Source organism: Lepidochelys kempii, chromosome 16 (genome assembly GCF_965140285.1).
Source record: "Lepidochelys kempii isolate rLepKem1 chromosome 16, rLepKem1.hap1, whole genome shotgun sequence".
NCBI classification, from domain to species: domain Eukaryota; kingdom Metazoa; phylum Chordata; order Testudines; family Cheloniidae; genus Lepidochelys; species Lepidochelys kempii.
The window spans coordinates 17,743,346-17,764,692 of NC_136395.1; the positions used below are offsets into that span (position 1 = coordinate 17,743,346).

The 21,347-nt window shown below is 51.9% G+C and overlaps 2 protein-coding genes across 3 annotated transcripts in view; both read left to right on the plus strand.

Moving 5' to 3' along the window:
• HMCN2 (hemicentin 2) overlaps positions 1–2,915 on the plus strand; it is a 121,969-nt gene extending 119,054 nt beyond the window's left edge. Inside the window, exons 98-99 of the mRNA XM_073314813.2 lie at positions 697–823; positions 1,237–2,915. Coding sequence (XP_073170914.2) covers positions 697–823; positions 1,237–1,573 — 464 coding nt within the window. The 3' untranslated portion in view covers positions 1,574–2,915. The remainder of the gene's footprint in view (positions 1–696; positions 824–1,236) is intronic.
• Positions 2,916–9,044: 6,129 nt separating this feature from the next.
• The window catches only part of ASS1 (argininosuccinate synthase 1), a 78,579-nt gene continuing 66,276 nt past the window's right edge, over positions 9,045–21,347 (plus strand). The window contains exons 1-3 of one of the 2 annotated variants that reach the window (XM_073314646.1): positions 9,045–9,215; positions 17,449–17,499; positions 19,300–19,412. In XM_073314646.1, coding sequence (XP_073170747.1) covers positions 19,305–19,412 — 108 coding nt within the window. In that variant the 5' untranslated portion in view covers positions 9,045–9,215; positions 17,449–17,499; positions 19,300–19,304. Of the gene's footprint in view, positions 9,216–17,448; positions 17,500–18,734; positions 19,109–19,299; positions 19,413–21,347 lie in introns of those variants that run through there. The other variant, XM_073314648.2, reaches the window with a different exon arrangement.

Here is a 21,347-nt window from a genome sequence, read left to right on the forward strand (position 1 = left end):
AATCTCCCTTTCTAAAGCCTGGATTTCACATCTGTCTCTGGCTGTGCCAGCAAAATCCCCACCCAGGTGCCAGGCTCCCCACAGTGCCTGCATTGGTGCTGCACTTTTCATCTCCCAAGCAAAGGGGCATCATTGTAGGGAAGTCAACGGAGCTAGGCCAGGGCCGGATCTAGCCCATTAAATTCCTACACCTCACAAATGGCGCTCGCAGCTTAGTATCACTGCCACCAATCCATGGAGCAGGAAACAGAGGTGATGTGACTTGCCCAAGGGACACACTGCATGGCGGTGGCAGAGCCAGACTTAGAACTTGGGACCTCCTGGTGCCTATGCCTGGCCTCAGGCCACTAGCCCACAGGGCCATGGTCCTCCTGCCCCCTCTGCCAAGCCATTGCTCAGGAATTGCTGTGGCGCTCCTGTGTGGCTCTGTTGCTTCCTGGACCCGTGTGCAGTATGGTCATGCACGGTCTGCTTTGGGGGCATGTTAGTAACTGGGTGGGTGCCCTGGGCGGGTGCCTGCTGCCACCAGACTCTGCAGCTCACCCAGCAGGTAAAATGGAGGAGCTCTCCAGGGCGCAGCTGCTCACCTGAATGCACAGAGGGGTGTGATACAACGAGCAGGATCCCCCAGCAGCAGAGCCTGGGCCCCCTTGAGCACCTGTCTGTCCTCACTCCCCCCTCCTTTCTCCTCTGCAGACATAGATGAATGTGCAGAGAGGAGGATTCACTGCAACCCGAGCCAGGTGTGCTTTAACATGCGGGGAGGCTCCCAGTGCCTGGATACACCCTGCCCCACAGGCTATAGGAGAGGCTCCAGCCCAGGGTAAGGTGGGGAGGGGGGGAGAAGTTCTTTTGGAAGGGGGTTGTACCCAAGTGGGGCAGCTGTTCCTCTTCTCCTGGCGTGACCAACCTGCCAATGCTCTTCTCAGCTCTGCTGCCAGGTTGTGGGGGTGGTCAGGTCCTGGGTGTAACACCAGTGGGCCTGGACTGGCACATGTCCATTTCAGTACATTAATGATATTTAGCACTTTGAAGAGTTAAAGTGCTGAGACTTGCCAAGTCTGACCCTCCCCCTGCCCTTTCCCTGGTGGGGGAACTGAGGCACAGACTGGCTCAGTGACTTGTCCAAGGCTGTCCAGGCTTAGAACCCAGGAGTCCTGGCTGCTAGCCCGAGGCTCAGATCATGCTGCCGCTCCTCACCGCTCTCACCCACGTCCTCTGCCCGTTCTCGTGCAGAGTGTGCTTCCGCCGCAGCCCTGGAGGCCCCTTCACTCTGCAGTACGAGCTTCTCACGCTGCCCTTTGGCATCCCGGCCGGCCACGACGTTGTCCAGCTCACTGCCTCTTCCCAGGGGAGCCTCCTGCAGAACCGCACTGTCTTCACTCTGCTGGAACAGGGCCCGGGCAGCCCCTTCGCCCTCCGGGACGAGAGAGGCCGGGGGGTCCTCTCCACACTGCGCCCACTCCACACTGCCGGCGTCTATCGGCTGAAGGTGCAGGCCCTGGCTCATGGCGAGCAGCGGGCACGGAGCGTCTTCCTCATCCTCATTTCCGTCTCACCCTACCCCTACTAATGGCAGCGACGGGGCGCTGGGAATGGGCAGAGGACGGGAGAAGATGCTGATCCCACGCCCCAAACCCCACCAGACATTGTCTCCTTCTCCTTCTGTTCCTGATTCCATCTCCCGTACGTGGCATCAGCTCAGTCTGACATGCGCTTCTTCCTTTGTCCCCTGTGTGTCTCCCTAGAATCCCCAAGCCCCATTGCCTGCCATCAGTTCAGTGCCCTGCAAGAGGTTCCCCATGATCCTGTCAAACTCCCCTCCTTTGGCTCCCAGCTAGGGTGGCCAACCCTCCTGGATTGTCCCGGAGTCTCCAGGAATTAAACATTAATCTTTAATTTAAAGATGGTGTCACGTGATGAAACCTCCAATATTCCCAACCAATATTTGGCAACCCTACTCCCAGCCCTATGGCTCAATCCCTCGGAGAGTGAAATGGCCTTGACCCCGTGGGATGGTGCCAAGGCAGTTTGGAGGCCTGCAAATGCTGACCTCTCGTCTGGTCATTGTACCCATCACCTCACCTACTGGCTCAGCAGAGGAGCGTGGGCTTGAGGCCCCGGTTCATCCAGTGTTCAGCAGTGGTGGAGGGGTGAGGGGTTGTAAACATCAGGTGCTCTTAGTCTCTTGCAACATGGGGTTGTCCTTGGACCTGCTATCACGTGCAGCTTTTAAGCAAACAGAGCTGCCTACATGGTCTTGAGGGCAATCGGAGCTGAGATACCGAGAACCTGGGAGGGGAAACCGCCCCAGCGGCTGTTAATCTCCTTGGCTTTTGGCTCTCCGGTGGAATCACGGAGCCTGTGACTCGCCTGAGACAGACACTGGAGACACCAGGCCATTACTGTTCTTTTCCATTTGTATCGGGGTAGCACCTAGAGACCCCATCTGAGATCACAGCCCCATTGCTCAAGGGTGGGAGAGGAAATGGAGGCCCAGAGAGGTCACCAGCAGATCAGTGCCCATATCAGGGACAGAACCGCAGGTCTCCTGAGTCCCCATCCCGTGCCCTGTCCACGCATTGAGTGCTCAGGTGCATACTGCTCGGAGAGCTGAGATGCACATTGCAGCTCTGGAAGTGGTGCAGAGGTTTGCTAGCGTTGCACAGGTCCTGTAGCCATCCCGAGGCCAAGCACACACTGCGCAGTGCTGGGTGAGGCAGATGTTTAAAAAGCCACCGAGCTGATGTGGGAGGCCTGGGAAGGGAGTTCCAGGGCTGAAGGGTTTGTTGCTAACCACATATTAAAAGGTTAGTTCCCTCGTGGTCAGTCTTTGTTATAATCAAACTGCTTTCTCGGCACACTTATTTATTTCTGGTTTTGTACCAAATAAAGATGATTTTGTGAGTAAAACAGTCATGTTGTTTGAGGGCATCGTCCTTCTGCACTGAATGACAGCGCTTCAGATTTCGCACTGGAGCTTGGGGCCTGACTCTGCTCTCAGTCCCAGCAGCCAGCTGTTGCTGAACTCAGTGGGGCAGGATCTGACCCATTTTCTCATTCGTATCCTCCATTCCAGGCATCCCCATTGGCTTTGGAGATTACGATGGTAATAACACCACCTAGTGCCTATACAGTGCTTTTCATCTGTAGATCTCAAAGTGCTTTACAATGGAGGGCAATGTCATCTGTCTCCATTTTATAGATGGGGAAACTGAGGCACAGGGAGGTGAGTGACTTGCAGTGCTTAATTTGTAATGATAGCGGTGCCGGGGCTCAAGCAATTTTTATTTTTTATGTTCATAACTGATGCAGCAGGCCTAGAGGTGCTGGGGCTGGGAACTGCCAAGCCTAGAGGTGCCAAGGCTCAGCCCTGGCATGAATTAAGCCCTGATGACTTGCCCAAAGTTATTCACCTGTGGCAGTGACAGGGCACCAGTCATCGCGTATCTCACAGCTTGATCCTGTACTACTGAAACCAATGAGAGCTGTGTCAGTGACCGCGGTAGATGCAGGATCAGGCCCTAGGTGCAATTATAACCTCAGGGTGGGAATAAGCTGCAAGAACAGATGGGATCTGGAGATACAAAGATCCTCTCTCCTTTCAGTGATCTTTATCTCTGTTTCTGGAGAGGGCCCCCACGTCAGGTCAGAGGGCGCAGGGCTGTTTGCTCACAGTGCTGGTGGCACTGACTTCTGCACTAGCTGTGTGCTCAGCACCAGCGAGGGGGAACTGGGTCCTGTGTAGAGGTGACCTGCAATGGTTATTCAAAATAACTGGGTTTGTGTGATGGAGCAAGAGTATCCTCCCCACTTCTTGTTTGTTACCTTAGCAATATCAGGAGCACACAGACAGTTCAGCAGAAGGAGTTCCTGCTCTGGGGACCTCTTAGGATCATCAAGGGGTCAAGTTGGGACCATCTGAATGAGGGAGCTCCCCATAAAGAGAAGGTGTTTGGACATCTCATACCTACCCAGAGAGCGTGCTCATTGTGGGCCTGATCCCCACTCATTTGAGTCAATGGAAAGATGCCTGTTGGCTGCGGCAGTATCGGCTCAGGCTCCAGAAGAGACAGGATGCCTGGAAATTGCACACAGGACGATAGAGCGTCCATGGAGGTTGGCTGGGCCAAGCCCTGGGGTGAAGGGGCTGCAGGGAAAGACCAATCCCTGCAATGGCTCTGCTAAAGCTGGTAGTGTGCCCAAGCCCAAGAGGGTCGCTCAGGTTGTTTTCAGCCCCCACCCAAAGCTGACACCTGGGATCAGTTCCCAGCAGGTTCGGGGGCTTGCAAGGCTCTACTCAGTTGTGCTGCTGGCCCTGGCCTGGGCTTTGCGATGTGCCGAGTCTCACACAGCACTGGCTCCCAGTTCCCCAACGTCCCTGCTAAGCGGGGAGGAGGCCGTGTTCTTTGAAGTCAAGCAACCCGGTCATGAGAGGACTGTTTGGATTTCAAAACGCCCCCTTGTGATGTGTCCCTGGCCCAAGCTGTCCGGCTTGGTGGGAGCTGGGAAGTTTCGAGCTTACATGGGACAGGCTTGATCCTGCGTCAGCTGGAGCCATTTGAATGAAACCAGTCGCTTTGCTGCTGCAAATGCCTCCCTTTTTCCCAGTCACCTGACCCACCTACCCCCGCCCCCGCAAAACCACCACCAAGACCCCCGTGTGATGCATTGTGCCTGATAACCTCATCTGACCCCCTAATCTCGCAGCCCTCAAGGGCAGGGATTCAATGTGACTGCAATCGTTTGTAGTGTGGGGAGGGTTTCTCTCGTTCACCACTCTCTCTTCTAGACCTTGCTGATAGTGTGTTGCTGGGACAACAGAGGTTGCCATGTTCCAGAGATGGCTGCATTCAGCTGTGGGGAAAGCCCTCTGTCTCGGGGGAACCCAAGCTTTCCAATGTGCTGGGAACATGGGTGCCACATACCTAATTTTGCCCAAAACAGAACAGGGTGAAGTTGCTCTCCTCTCCAGTACAAAGGGATAATCTGCAGAGCCTGCAGATCCCAGCATGCACTGTACCATCTTGGGTCTAAGGGGTTGGCCAAATGGATCAAACAGATCATAGAATCATAGAATATCAGGGTTGGAAGGGACCCCAGAAGGTCATCTAGTCCAACCCCCTGCTCGAAGCAGGACCAATTCCCAGTTAAATCATCCCAGCCAGGGCTTTGTCAAGCCTGACCTTAAAAACCTCTAAGGAAGGAGATTCTACCACCTCCCTAGGTAACGCATTCCAGTGTATCACCACCCTCTTAGTGAAAAAGTTTTTCCTAATATCCAATCTAAACCTCCCCCACTGCAACTTGATGTTCCTAGGGGTGACTGAAGGCTAAATTCTTAACCTGGGAATTTCCTGCTTTATTTTCAAAAGGGAACTGGGCATTTCCCTCAACCTCCCCATGGCAGCGTGAGTCCTGGACCTGCTGTTGCCTAGGGGATTGTGCACTGGATTGGGACTCAGGAGAGTTGGGTTCTCCCACTTGTGCCACTGGACTGCCGCGTGACGGTGGGCAAGTCACTGTACCTCAATTTCTCCATCTGTTAAATGGGGATAATGTGCTTTGCAGTGTGCTTTGAGATCTACTGGTGATAAGAGCTAGGTAGTATTATTAGTATTGGTTCAGAAGAGGCCTCGTTTCCTGATGCGTCTGGTGCACCAGATTGTGGTTAAGTGGAAAACTAAGAGCATGAGAAATTAACTGCACTGTCTGGGGCTCATCAGTCAGGCATCAAGATGCCATCTCCCTAAAGACTTCCCAATTATGTTAGCTGGTTGTTGGAAGATAGCTGAAGATGTAGTCTGCAAGGCCCTTTGCTGGCAGAGAGTGGCAGGAAGCTGGGCTTGTCCCTGGGGACATTCTTGTCAATATTTCATGCCGCAAAGGGACATTGCTTTTGCTCCATGGACATTTGATTTAGTTCCTTGTTTGATTTGAAAGATACTACAGTGCAGTCAGTGCTGGTGAAAGGTGCCTGATTGACGTCCCTGGAGGCTGGAGTTGTCTGGGGAAGAGGGACATCATAGCCGGGGCAAAGCAAACTTCCCATGTGTGGCCTCATGTTCTCGCCTGGCCACTGACCTAGAAGGCGTCACCTATAAGGTGAGAACTTAGAGCTCAATTTCAGAGGCCCATTCAGTCCCTTGGCCTCTCTGCTTAGCTAGGGGCAGGGGCCAAAACCACAACCAAAGTACCCCACGTGTGCTACCCTGTCACTGCAACTACCTGGGCCTCAACTCACTACTGTGGTTGCAGCCCATGCCGTGATGTTGGAGCAGCACAGACTGCCAGGCAGGAACCATTGGTCTCCAGCACTCAGCATCGCTGCACCTACCCCCCCCCCCGACCCCCTCCCCACCTAAGTGCAGACAAGGGCAAACCAGGGTTTGCACGCTGGAGCTAGTCAGGGTTTAGCCCAAGGGGAAGGTATTTCCTTGTTGTCATCAGCAATGTCCTGTGTCATTGCAGAATAGCCCGGTGCTGCTGCCTTCTCATGGAGAAATCCCTAGCCTGCAGGCCCTTACACCAACATCCCAGCAATTGTGCTGTGCTGGCTGACAATGACCAACGGTAACAGCAGTTTACCAGGGCTAATGGGAGAGGGCGCAGGGCTGCCATGTTCCTTGCAGCAGAGAACAAGAAGGGCTGGGTTGTCAGTTGCATTTATCTTCATGAGGTTTCTGTAATGAGGAAAGCAGTCGCTAGTGACACTTCGTACACAGGGGGAATAAATAATCCGGCGGGCTGTCAGCTGTTTAATAACTGGTGAGTTATGTTCTCCGTCAAAGGATGCCTCTGGGGCGCAGACAGGTGCATATTCAGCTAGGAGAAAGGGGAAGAATCTGTGGGCTTGGATAGCCAAGGAAGAGTGGGTTTGAGGTTGATAATAAAACCTAGCACTTTTCCTCCATAGATCTCAGTGTCTTAAGGATGGTATTCCCATTTTACAGATATTTAAGTAATACGTAAATAGCACATGTGATGCATAGCTATCAAAGTGCTTTACAGAGATATTCTCATTTTACCAGTGGGGAAACTGAGGCATAGAGAGATTTGTGACTTGCCCAAAGCAGAGGAGTGGGACTCAGAAAATCTGGGCTTTATTCCCAAGTCTGCCACAGATCCACTGTGCAACCATGGACAAGTCACTGAAGGCTAAAATTTTCAAAAGTAGACACTAATTTTGAGTGTCTTTATTTTGACCAACTTAAGACATCTAAGGCCTGGTGCTGAGCACCAACAACTCAGGGGTTAAATTGTCCTGACTCCTGGTACCTTTTCCTGGTGACTGTATCTTGTGGTCCAGAATCTAAGCTTTCTGCAGTGTTCTGTGGCCATGAAGCATGCCTCCAAACTGTGAATTAGGTGTAAACACTTGCAGTGATGTCTGCAGAGAGAGCCTAAACCGGCAAGGCTGACATCTGAAACAGCACCTATTCACTTCACTTGATGTGTTAACTCCAAAGACTAATGATGGCAAATTACACGTCTGTGTTGTTTACTGTTACACTGGTGATCTCAGCATGCATGGAAGAGGAGGGATGAGCAGATACCACAGTGGTGCGCAAGGTATAAAAATCTTGCCTGGTGGTACTGTGAGGAGTTGCACAATCTACAATCTCATTTTAGATGTGGGTGGAGCCTGGATTGTGAGCAGAGATTGGGGGAGCAGCTGTTTGACAGCAGCCCACCACTCCAGTGGGAGCTGGTAGGGCTTGACTTCCTGCGATGCCAGGCACTATCTAATGTTGGCCATCCAAAATGAATGGCCTCTAGAAAATTTAGGCCTTAAACTTTCTGTCAGGCTAATAATGCTTGTCCCCTGTGACAATCCATGTGAAAGGACAACAATTCATGAATCTCTGGGACTCTCAGCAGGAAACTGCTCTTTGAGTAGGGAGTGTTACTATTTTCCATGTCAATTAGCAATGCATTTGGGTTAAAAATGATTGTGCCAGTCCATGGAGAATAATGAGGGCACATACACTTAGTGATATGCACACACACCATGATACACCCCCCCCAATTCTGTTCGCCAGAGAGCTGGCAGGGGGGGGGTGTATGTCAAAATCTCTATTTTCCTGTAAAAAGAAAAGGAGGACTTGTGGCACCTTAGAGACTAACCCATTTATTTGAGCCTGAGCCAAATAAATAACCAAATAAATGGGTTAGTCTCTAAGGTGCCACAACTCCTCCTTTTCTTTTTGCGAATACAGACTAACACGGCTGCTACCCTGAAATCTATTTTCCTGTGTCCCAGGTGGATGGTCTGTAAGTATTTTCCCATTGCTAGAGTCGCTGCTGGTCATTATGTACATTATGCCCTCAGTCGGGAATCCGGGCCCTGTGGTGCTGTCCCCGGACATAAGGTAGGAGCTGCCCCCAGAGCCAGCCATCACCAGATGAGAGACAAGGGGTGGCTACAAGGCCAGGGGAGGAGCACAAGGTACCTGAGAGGGTTCTGTTCAGAGGAATAAGCCGCGGTCACCCCGGGTAGAAGGGTCCCAAAATAGGCCCAGTAATAATAGCCCCTGACCTTTGGATCCCAGAGCAAACAGATCAGCCTTCAAGCAAAGGAGTTGGTCTTTGGTAGGAATCTGTCACCTTCACCAGTTTGAGAGCTGAGGCCGGGCAGCTGCTGCCCATGTGCTGAGCGGTCTTCCTCGTGCGCCCCTGCCCGGCCGCTGGAGCGCTGAGCCGGCCAGGCGTGAGCAGGGCTTGGCAGCGGGCACAGACTCCGTGCTGCCCTTCTCCCGTGCCCTGCGGCCCAGCTTCCGAAAGGAGGGGGACGGCTTGGCCCCTTTCTCCGAGCCGGAGCGCGGGGCGGGGGCCTGGCTTTACTCGCCGGGGCTTTGTGCCGCTGGGGCTCCTGCCAGAGGGCTCTCGGTCCGGTTCGCGCCTGGGCTCTGCCGCCAGCGGGCCGGGGGCGCGGGTGGCTGGTCGATCCGGGGGCACCGGAGCTTTCCGCGCCGGCCGCGTCCCGGTGCCTCCCCGCGGGGCGCAGGCGGGCGGCCCCGGCCCCGGCCCACCTGCGGGAAGGGGAGTCGCTCCCCCCCGGGTGCCACCCACGGCAGGGAGACGCCCCCTCCTGGCCCCGCCCCGCCGCGCTTCATAACAGGGATGCCCCGGCGGCGCTTTTGCCCGGTGCCCCCCATCGCCTGGTCGCCTCCCCGCGTCCGGAGCTCGGAGCGGAGCCGGCGGCGCCTGTCGGGGTAATTCGCTGGCACGGGATCAGCGGAGGGAAGCTGGGGGGGTGGGGGTGGGGGTGGAGATCCGTGGGGGGAGGGAGGCTAGAGGGACCAGGGGTGGAGATCTGTGGGGACTAGTGTGTGTGGGGGAGGCCAGAGGGATTAGCCGAGGGGTGCTGGGGGGTGGAGATCCATGGGGACCAGTGTGGGAAGGGAAGCTAGAGGGATCACTGGAAGGATGCTGGGGGTGGAGATCCGTGGGGGGGAGGCTGGCGGGAGCTGGGGACCAGTGGGGGGGGGGAGTGGGGACCAGTGGGGAGTGAGGGTCAGTGGGGATGGGGGGGAGGGAGGCTAGGGGATCGGGGTGGAGATCTGTGGGGATCAGTAGGGGGAGTGAGGGTCAAGTGGGGACCAGTGCAGGGGAGGCTGGCAGGGAGGGTCACTGGGGGGAGGGAGGCTAGAGGGATCCGTGGAGGGATGCTGGGGGGTGGACATCGGTGGGGACCAGTGGGGGGAGGCTGATGGGGGGAGGGTCAGTGGGGGGAAGGAGGCTAGAGGGATCACTGGAGGGATGCTGGGGAGTGGAGATCCCTGGGGGAGGCTGGTGGGAGCTGGGCACAGCTGTGGGGGAGTGAGGGTCAGTGGGGACCAGTGGGAAGAGGCCAGGGGGAGGGAGGCTAGGGGGATCGGGGTGGAGATCCATGGGGACCAGTGTGGGGAGGCCGGTGGGGAGGATCAGTGGTGGGAGGGAGGCTAAAGGGATCTCCGGAGGGATGCTGCAGGGTGGAGATCCGTGGGGACCAGCTGCGGGAGGCTGGTGGGAGCTGGGGACCAGTGCTGGGAGGCTGGGGGGAGTTGCCATGGTGTTGAAGCAATGTGGGGGGCAGGTTCTGGTGAAGGGGGCCCCCTTGCTCATCAGGTAGCAACACCCTGCTCCCTCCATCCCTGGCGCTGACTCCCCAGCACAGCCCCCCCCCCCCCCGCCCTGCCCTGCCTGGCTGCTGCTCTGTCCATTTCCTCCTGAAATGGACACAGTGGCAGGCAGTGAATTAAATAGTCAGACTCCAGTAACTCGGCTTGGGCCAGCCCTGCTCATTTAGTAGCTTCTCACCTTGTTGTTGGGCCTGGGTCTCTGCCAGGTCCTGGGGGTTGAGCTGCAGGATCCGGGGCTGGGGAGGGACAGTCCCTCCCCACTGACCTGGGACAACATTTCAGAGGAGCGAAAACTGCCTAGAAATGAAGTGGGGAGAAGAGGGAGATCTGGCAGAGTGCTTTGGCTGGCTGAGGCAGGGTCAGGAATGCACGTGCCCCAGGCCTCTGTAGAAACGGTCCTAACAAACCCAGCTTCCGTCGTCTCCCCAGTCGATGGCTTGTGGCCCTGGAATAGCACTGTCCCCAGCCCCAGCAACAGTGACGCCTGTTATTCTGTTTTGCTGCAGCACCTAGGAGCTCCAGTCGTGAGTCAGGGCCCCATTGTGCTAGGCGCTGTGTGCCAGTAAGCTGCCTTGTCTTCCCTGGGAAACCAGGGTGTGTGTGTGTGGGGGGGGGGCTTTCTTTTTAAGGTGTTAAAATCCTAGGGTGCAATTGTGGCCCTTGACTTCAATGGCATCAGGATTTTCCACCCCTAGTGGAGATGATGGGATAGTTGTAGGGTTAGCTTGTGATCATTGGTCCAGGTCAACCCCAGAGACTAGCTAGTGGGTTAAAACACAAACCTTATTCCTGGTATAGATGTGGCCTTAAACTGTAATTTCTCTGGGGCAGGGGCTGCCTCTTTGTTCTGTGTTTGTACAGCATCTAGCGCAAAGCAGTCCTGTGATGGGTGCATAGAATGCTGCCACAACACAAATAATAACACTAGGAAAGGATGGTTCTTTCTAATAGGGAATTTCCACCACCCACCCCGCCTCTCCCCTCCCTCCTTACTCTCTGTGCCAAGAGCAGTTAGCCTGGCATAGTGCGGGGTGGGCAGGTGTGTCTGGAAAGCAAACTCACATCTGCCTTTGCCCAGGGCTGGTTGTTGAAATCAACAGCTATTTGACCTCACCCGACACCCTCCGTCAAATGCAGGAAATACCTCTCCCTTCCTGGCCAGGCTCAGCCTTTCTTGGCATGATCCCCAGGTGCAAGAAGCTTTGAGTCACTGCCTCCTTGCAGGAACCTGTGGTGATCCAGACTGCGTAGAGAACAACCCTGCTCCAAATCTCCCCAATGCCCTGCATTTCCCTCACCCTTCATTGAGGAGGATGGGTGCTTGAAAATCATCCCTGTGTTTCTCGCAGTGACTTATGCAGCCTATGAACACCAAGGTGGGACCCAGAACTCCTGGGTTCTCATCCCAACTCTAACACACGCATCCTCTCTTTGGTTTGTCTTTGCAAGTCCCTGCGGGCCAGGTTTTCAAAACCTCATGGCTTGGTTATTAAGAGCCCAGCACCCACAGTATTCTGACCTTCATTTCTCTGGCTTGGTCTCCCTGTCCATTGGGGATAATAGTATCTACCTGTAACGTTCCCCTCTGGTGTTGTCTGGACCAGTGACCAGCTAAGCCACTCCAATCCTTGACTCTGGGAGCCAGCCTTACCCTGCTCTGCTGTGAGAACCCCCACTCTGGGCTGTTCACGCACAGCCTCTGGTATGTAAGCTGCTCCCAGAATGACAGTAGCCAATATCTCCGATCCCAGAAACAACCCTCGGAACCTCCATCTTGCAGTGTCCAGTTATGCTCATTGGTCCCTGCAAGCTTATATAAGTTTGTCAATTAAACAAAGAAATTGATATGTAGCAGGCTCGTTATACCAAGGGGAGTTTCTGACACACTGCAAACCAAATGCACTGCTTCAGGTAGAATAAACAAACAGATTTATTAACTATAAAGGTAGATTTAAGTGATTATAAGTCAAAGCATAACTAGTCAGATTTGGTCAAATGAAATAAAAGCAAATGCATTCTAAGCTGATCTTAACACTTTCACTGTCCTTACAAACTTCGATGCTTTTCATCACAGGCTGGCTCTTCAGCCAGGCTCTCTCCTTTGATCAGTGGTTCAGTTGCTTGATGGTGGTGGTGTCTGAAGATGTAGGTGGAAGAGAGAGAGCATGGCAAAATGTCTCTCCCTTTTATCATGTCCTTTCTTTCCTCTTGGCTTTGCCCCCCTGCCCCTTCAGAGTCAGGTGAGCATTACCTCATTGCAGTCCCAAACTGCCCAAAGGAAGGGGGTGACTCCCTCGAGCGTTTAACAGATTCTTTTGTTGCTGCCTAAGCCAGTGTCCATTGTTCCTGTGAGGCTGGGCTGGGTTTGTCCCATCCATGCCCTGACGAGGTGTGAACTGCCTCTCTGTTCTTGGAGAGTTTTTGCATGGGCTTACTTTAAGCCATGAGGATACATTTTCAGCCTCATAACTATATACATGAAATTATAACCTATAACCTTAATATAACATTACTGTAGCAATTACTATAACATTACTGTAATGACCATGCTCAGTGCATCGTGGGTCCCCCTGAGGTACAGAGCATCACACTACCTCACAGGGATAGTTGTGAATTTATTCTGATGTGTAAATGTCGGAGGTGATGCAAAGAACTAAGTACTGTTATTACTTAGGGGCTTGCCTGCTCCACCTGTTTATTCTGACACTGAGATCATTGTCTGGGAGGTTACAGTGGGCTGCAGTGGAAAAGATTGTGTGACTATTAGTAGGGAAGTCACACCAGGAACAGGCAAACTTTTGAAAGAGGCACTTGAGTTTGAAGGCCCCAGAATCTGGCCCCTCCATCTCACAGATGTGTTCTGTTGGAAAATGGTCCTTTGATAGTAAAATCATCTCTCTCAACAGAGACTGCAACAAGTGTGAGCATCCCAGAGGATGAGGATAAAGGGGAGACCCTTATCCTCACACCCCAGGAAGCGGGGTTTGTTGAGACGGCAAACATGTGACTATCCCTCTCCCCTTTGCTCATCCTGACAGCTCTCTCCTGGAGATGGTGGAATTGAAATTTACGAGTTTCCTGCTCTTTCAATAAGCAGGAGCCTTATCCATTTCAATGCTGGCATGTTCCCCAGTAGAGATCCGGGTGGAGACCAGAGGACTGTGGTCAGTGACAGACATATATTTGGTAATCTCCTGGGCTTGGTGGCATTTAGTCTCCAAGATGGGTCAATAAGAGGAAGTTAATGAAGGCTCAGGGGACTGTTAATGGGTGCTGGTGTTTTAAACCCATAGTTTGCCAATTCATACCCCCGCACATCAGTATTCACTAAACACTGTTTCAATTGGCTGGCTCCTTTGTCTGTGACACAGTGAGCTGGTGGTGTCAGTTTAGTTTCCAGTGACAATGACCTGAGCCAGGTATTGTCCTTTGGCTGGCAGAGCTGTTCGTTATACTGCTGTCCCTTCTGACAGGACCTGGATGGCTCAGGTTGCTGGTAATAGTGTATGCATCTCTGCGTCCTCTGTTTAAATCTAGAATAAGTCAGTAGTGGCCAAATAAACATCCTGATGGCTGATTAGTGGCCTGTGTTGACTGAGTTTGGGGGTGTACTTTGTGGGGGCATGGGTGTCTCAGGTCAGATCTTATAAGACAAGTGCCCGGCAGTGTTACATTCACTTTATGCAGGAGGTATGCTCCCAAAGTGACACATTACAGCTGGTGGTATTTATATGATAGTTTAAATGAGTTATGCATCCCTTTACACATCACAAAAATCCAACCCATATGTCCCAGTTCCCTAACTTGTTCTCTTTCTTCCTTAACTTTGTTTCGGAAACTAAGGTTTCAGGTACTGGTCTGTGAAGGTATTTCCCTAGCTTATACTAAGAGACAGAACAAATGTGTCTTGATTTTGACAAGTTCCCTATCTGCTTACGCCAAAGCTTACTTCAGCTAATGCAAGGTGTTATGGGATACTTAGCATAAGAGCACAGGATTATAGTCAAGGTATAGGCCAATTTAGGCTATACAGCCGTATTATTTGTGCTTAATGCGTGTCTATGGTGTGGCAAATACATATTATTAATATGAGATATATCTGCTAGCCAGCATATGTTCATCAGCCTCATAAACACCACAGCTGGTACTAACTGGCAATTTCAGAACAGAAAGCAAAGACTGGACCACAGAGGCTAAACTCCCTCGTCATTCCTAGCAGTGGTTGTTCTGGGTCCCGTCCCTTTTCTGTGGATAAAGGCAGGGCTGTGTTCTCCAGGGCACTTTTTCCCAGCACTAAATTCACTCAAAGGACACAAGGGGCTATTGTATGACAGAGAAACATTGTCTGCATGGAGATTATCATCATTGTTGACCTAGTCCATTAAGAAACAAAACTCCTGCCCTGGTGTAAACGTCCTGTCTCATCAAAAGGGACAGAGGGTACACCCAGAATTACTGTGAAATAAAACATTTCTCTGAAAATGCTCCATGAGATACCAGCTGGTGTTTTAGGTTCTTCTGAAAATTTCCCTCTTAATCCCAGCCTGCCCCACCCGCTCTGGGAGTGGCTGGCTAATGATGAAATCAGGAAGGGCTGAAGGGAAGGTTCGGGGAAGCTGAGTCATTGCTGGGCATGTGGGATGTACTGGTTACTAAATCTGCCTGTTTTTTATTTAGAAACTAACAGCACTGAGCCAGACTCACTACGGGTACAGAGTGGCAAGGCCCCATGGGCTTTAATGGAGCTCTGTCGACTTTACCTCAGCAATACATTTGACCCCTTGCCTCTAGGCAGAAGTGAAAGTGACTCTGCACTGGGATTGTCCACATTTCAGGCACTCAGACAGGGCTGGGCAATTTCCTGTTGAGCCTGAACCAGCGCGCACACGCCCCGCTCATCCAAGTCACTGCAGGGAATCATGAATGAAATGCTGATTCCGGGCATTGGCAGCAGGGACTGCAGGCAGTGGCAGGTTCCCGGCCCCGTTGTGTGCCTGACCTGTTCCTGTCAGAGCACCAAGCCTCGACAGCACACTACTTGACAGTGAGGTCAGCAGCCTTGGGCTGAACCCAGACTGTCTGCTAAGGCAGAATTGGACTTTACACCAGAGGACGTAGGTTTGAGAGTAGCGGGTCACCTTGTGGAAATCGGCGGAAGGTTTGTCACCAGCATGAACATTGTTTAATGAGCATTTCCACCAGCTCTGCTGCTAAGAGACTCTGGGAAAGGGTCGGCTAGCATGCGTGTGCATTGGCTTTCGTTCCCCTGAGCTCAGGTGAGGCGCGCAAGAACCAGGGGGTTCCATGGCAGTCATGCTCCAGACGAGTAAGTCCTTGGGATGTCTGTGCTTGAGTGTGATTCCCGGCCCAATGAGATGCACTTGTGCTAGCTCTCCGCGCACTAAAATCAGAATGTAGCCGTGGCAGAGCGAGCAGTGGGACGGGCCAAGTACGTGCCTAGGGGCTCGGATGGGTGCACGCTCGGGGGCAGCTAGCCTGTCCCGCTGCTCACGCCGCCGCGGCTGCACTCTGATGTTAGCGCACTAGCTCGCTGACAGCTAGCAGGGAGTATGTCTCCTTGAGCTGGGAATCAAACCAAGCTCTAAGTGTCGACGCATTCCTCTAAAGAGTGCCATTTTCCGAAGTAGCACTTGGCTTCCCTTCCACACTCTGACGGTTTATCCCAATCACCACACCCAGCGTGCCCCCTGCTGCCCGGTGTCAAAGTCAGATTCAGGACTCACATCATTTGTCAGACCACTCTGTTTATTAGCAAAGCACTTTGCTAATGCACCCAGATGTGAGCCCCTCTCTGAAGCTCAAGATAACTTATTTATACAGCTAAGCTAAAGCCAATTTAACATAAGAGACAAAAGAAAGCAGAAACTGACAAATATACATACATATTTTATTTGCATACTAACCTTTACCAATCTCCTAGCTCAGTAGGAGCTCTAAGTTAATTAGTTTGAGGACCCATTGTCTCACACTCCTTAATGTTTCTCTTCCTGACAACTATATTTCAACAAACCCTTCAAGTAGCATTTCTTTAATGAATTATAATTTCAATATAATTCATTCTACTTTCACACCGGTCATTGTGGAATTAGGGACTTCCTGTTAGCAGGTTGGTAGTTAATCCTGGGATCTACTAGGACAAGCTAGCATGTTTTTAAATACAGCTTGTCCTTTGTGTGGACAAATGGTGGCTAGCATTGTGCAAGTTTTCTAACATGGTGCTTTTTCCCAGTATAAATGAGGCCCAGGTCCCCTTGGTCAAGTCCCTGCCCCCTCAGCCCCTGCCTCAGTTTCCCTATTTGGAAAAAGAAAAGGAGTACTTGTGGCACCTTAGAGACTAACCAATTTATTTGAGCATGAGCTTTCGTGAGCTACAGCTCACTTCATTGGATGCATACTGTGGAAACTGCAGCAGACATTATATACACACAGAGACCATGAAACAATACCTTCTCCCACCCCGCTGTCCTGCTGGTAATAGCTTATCTAAAGTGATCATCAAGTTGGGCCATTTCCAGCACAAATCCAGGTTTTCTCACCCTCCACCCCCCCACACACACAAACTCACTCTCCTGCTGGTAATAGCCCATCCAAAGTGACAACTCTCTTCACAATGGCCCAACTTGATGATCACTTTAGATAAGCTATTACCAGCAGGAAAGTGTGGTGGGAGGAGGTATTTTTTCATGCTTTGTGTGTATATAAAAAGATCTTCTACACTTTCCACAGTATGCATCCGATGAAGTGAGCTGTAGCTCCCGAAAGCTCATGCTCAAATAAATTGGTTAGTCTCTAAGGTGCCACAAGTCCTCCTTTTCTTTTTGCGAATACAGACTAACACGGCTGCTACTCTGAAACCTTTCCCTATTTGGAGTCTTTCCCTCTTTGGAATTGTGGTGTGTAAGTAATAGGCAGACAATGCTTGGGAATATCTCTGTGGATTCTGTTTACGCTGCCACCACAGGCATGTGTCCTGTCCTTCTCCCCCCACCCAGCCCTCTACCCGCAGCATTTCACACTTGGCTGGGTGCATGGAGTTATGAAGGGTGACGGCTGCTGGGGGAAGCAGGATCAACATTCTGTCCTAGTGGTGCAGATCCTCCAATCCTGACTGCCATGTGTGAGATCAGGGTCATGTACCATCCTGCCAATGCAAAATGTTCAGATCTGCTTTAGCCCTGCCATGTCTCCGAGCAGGCAGCTGGCTTGCCTGGTCATGATTAGGATTCCATCTAAATTGTTCTTCCTTGTGGCCTTTTCATGTACAGCTGGATATATTGGTCTCATTTGCTTACCTCTTTTTCAGGACATTTGCTGACTGCTTGAGGAAGGATTTCTGCTCGTCCATCAAAGAAAGGTAATGGGCCAAGCTGCTTTTTGCATTTCTTGTTTCTTTTATGGTCTCTGTGCCTGGCTGCAATTTTCATGTAAACCAGGTAGCTAGGTGGAGTCGTGGGACTCTCGGTGATCTCTCTGCTTCTGTGCAGCTACCCAACCATCAGACTGATCAGGAGAAATGCTTTAGTTAGGAATAGAAAAAACAGTGGTGAAGGAACCCCCCACCCCATCCCCCGGAGCCTGTCAGCTAGGATCTAAGGCCCTGGGGACATTAGAGAAATTTGCATCATCTGACCTCCATGGAGGTCATGACATTGTGCAACTCCCTGGAGATGGGCTTTCTGCACTGAAGCAGGGTGGGGTTTTTGCCTGTGCAGCTGAATGCCGTACTGCATCCAGTGTAAATCCTGCTTTGTGTTGGAGCAGTGCAGTTGCAATGTGTTTTGGCACTTATGTAACTTGCCCGGCTTGAGAAAGTGGCAGCAAATAAAGGGCAAAAGTTAATCCACTGTCTGGGTAATGAAAACCCGGTTACGTTATGTAACTCAGTGACTTGCTGAGCACCCTTCAGGGAGGTTAGTTATAACATCCTGTCATTGGACTCCATGCTGTACTAGTTTAAGTGGCATGCATGGTCCTAGCTGGGGGGGAGAGCTGCTCAGAAATGTGGCTGGCTCACTTGCTGGCTTGTTTAAAATTGGCTTTCTGTGCATCTCAGCCTTGGTGGAGTTTGAAACTTGCTTTGCAGCCACTTTCAAGTGAATAAAACCTGATCACCATAAACCAGCAAGCTAAGGCCAAAGGACGCAGAGCAGTATTTAAACTGGAGTGAGTCTGCACCAAGCGCTAACAAGTCCACAGCTACCTGGGACCTCACAGGTGTTACTGTGCTGCCATGTTCAGCTTTATGGCAACACCAGGGACAACCTCCACTTGAACTCCGGGAGAATCTCCACTAGCAGTATGAGGCCTTTGACACTGGTGGACAGTTCTGATTATATCCAGTGGGGGGCAGTGGTGCACATACCAGGTTCATTGCAGCACTTACCTAGGTTCATGGGAGGTTTGGCTATATTATAGAGCCCTCTTCCCAGCACATACCCTTCCATTAACATTTCTGTTGCCCACAGAGACTCTAGCTCGCTGCACCCCATTGGTCTCTGCCATTTAAGGAGTGTTTAATCTGCAAGGGGACTTTGCTCCTCACAGGCTGGTTAGTCATTCCCCAGATCTCTTCTGAAGGACTCATTGAAAGCTCTTTGAAAATCTAAATATGTTTCATCTCCTGGGTCCCCTGTCTGCTGCTGGATGAATGTCTCCTGTTCCCCTGGCAGGCTCACTCTGCCCTCCTACTTGAGAAATAAACCAGGCTGTTGTATGCGACCCCAGCAGGGGGCTGAAGAGTTTCTGTCTCTGACTGATACTGTTGTCTCCCTTCCCAGGCAAAGTGGTGCTCTGGCTCTGAATGAGGGTTTCTAGTCAAAGAGTCTGTGGTTTTTAATTAGCGGGCAAATCCCAGAATTGGAATCACAGCTCTGGGAGAGAGCAGCCTAGAGAACAGCGCATGGAACCAGGACTCCTGGGTTCCTAGATTCAGCTCTGCTACTTACTGGCTGGATTACCTTGGGGTTAGTCACAGCCCTGCTTGGTGCCTCCGTTTCCCCTCTGTGTAAAATGGGAATAACAACAGTGGCCTCAGGGTTAACTAGACAAGCTCCCTTCTGTGCTGGGCTGAGGGGCTGAGGCCTTGTCTGCGGTGGAGCACAGGTGAGTCCCTCACAGCGGCAAGTATATGAATGGGTCTCCCTGCTTTCCCCAGACACGATGTCTCAGTCCAAGGGCACAGTGGTTCTTGCCTACAGCGGTGGCCTGGACACCTCCTGCATCCTGGTGTGGCTGAAGGAGCAAGGCTATGATGTCATCGCTTATCTGGTGAGGAGCTCATGTTACCTCATGTGTCCTCTCTCTGCTGCCCCCCCCCCCATCTTTTCCTGACACTCTCTAGCCCATCTCTTGCAGGCTCTAGAAAAACGACAGACTCTAAAAAACAGTGGCTGGGCCCCCCTGGGGTGGGGTTTTCCGTGTTCCGCTAAACGGTGGGAGCTGTCAGAAAATAGCCATTTTTGCCAGCTCCAGGGCTGCTGTGAGCATCTGCCCCGATGGTGCTGGGTCTAACCGCAGCAGCCGGGAGGTGACGCGCTTGCAGGGCCTTGGGCTCCTGGAGTGACAGAATCGTGATCTTATTTAAAAAAAACAACCCTCTGCTCTTTTCTCTGTCCAAAGTGTCCTGGGAATGAATGTGATTCAGAGGGCCCCGCTTCCCTGCCTGGGGCCTGTCAGGTGTCAGGGGGTCAAGGCGATTGTGGTGAGCAGGAACCAGCTAGAGCGGGTCTGAAATGTTGTTTCAGTGGAAAACCCCATTTTCATCAAAATGGAAACCTTAGAAGATGCTGATGAAATTTTGCTCAGGAAAAAAGGAAGTGGAGCGGTTTGGCCATTGGGGGATGGAATGTTTTGACTTTTCATTTCGAAACAATTTTTCAGACTGAAATTCCCTTTTTTTTTTAAATCAAACATCTTTTTAACCAGAGGTTCTCAAACTGGGGGTCGGGACCCCTCAGGGGGTCACAAGGTTATTATACGGGGGGTCGTGAGCTGTCAGCCTGCACCCCAAACCCTGCTTTGCATCCAGCATTTATAATGGTGTCAAATATATAAAGAAGTGTTTTTAATTTATAAGGGGGGGTCACACTCAGAGGCTTGCTGTGTGAAAGGGGTCACCAGTACAAACGTTTGAGAACCACAGGTTTAAACAGTCGAAATGGGACCAGACGGCTTCCGTCGACCTGCAATGAATAGTTTTCAAAATTTTGTTTTTGCAGGGAAATTTCCGTTTTCTTTTCTTTCTTTCTTTTTTTTTAAATTTCATTCCGTTGTGGAATAGAAAACATTTCAGTATCTTGGAATTTCCCCGACAGAAAAACGCTGCTTCCTACCCAATGATAGCCCCTCCTGGGGCGTGAGAGGGTTAGTGGGCTGGAGGCAGGGTGAGGGTGGCAGTGGGGTCCTAGCTCCAATAATATGGGGAAACACACAGTGCTCTTCCTATTGCGTTAATCTCTGCATGCAGGAGCCAAGGCAGCAGCTGTGACCCTGCTGCCGTAGCTGGTTAAATATTGACTGACTAGTACGTTCCCGTTCCCGGGTCAGTGACCTGGGAGGTTCTGCTCAGCTGGCACATTCGGTGGCCAAGTGGGACATGGCCCCTCTCGAGCCATTGTTCCCAATTGAATAAAATGGGACCACTGAGAAGCCTGGACATCAGCTTTGCAGTGTTGGAGTGAGACCTGCCATGCCAGCCTTACTGAGCAGAGACTCTGCCCGGCTGGGGGTGGATGGCTAGACTCCCAGTGTCCCCAAGGTGAAGGGACGTAGCCAAGGGCTCTGTCTCCCTTAGATGGCCAGGAACGAGGCCTTTGTCAAAAGGGGATCTGAGTCTATGGAGTGGGTACAACAGTGACTGCAAACAAACAGATTCCCCCTAGTGCACCGGAGAGGTAAAGAGCAGCTGTCCACGAGCCAGGGGCACAGGTACGAAGTCAGCAGGCAAGGGGGTCCCATGCCACTCTAACTCTGGGCTGGGGGTTGCTGTTGGGTACACCTGGTGGCTGAGGGGCAGGAGCAGAGGGGCGCTAGAGAGGTGATGTGGCTGCACCTAGGCTGGGGGTGTTGGTCAGTGTCAATAGAAATGAGCATTGTTAATGCTGGGTGATGAGCAAGATTCAATAGTGCAGCCGTAAATGGTCCTGCTGGGACCGGTCTAGCAGAGGGGACTGAAATCTCCATGACAGTGCGTTGGCTTTTCCT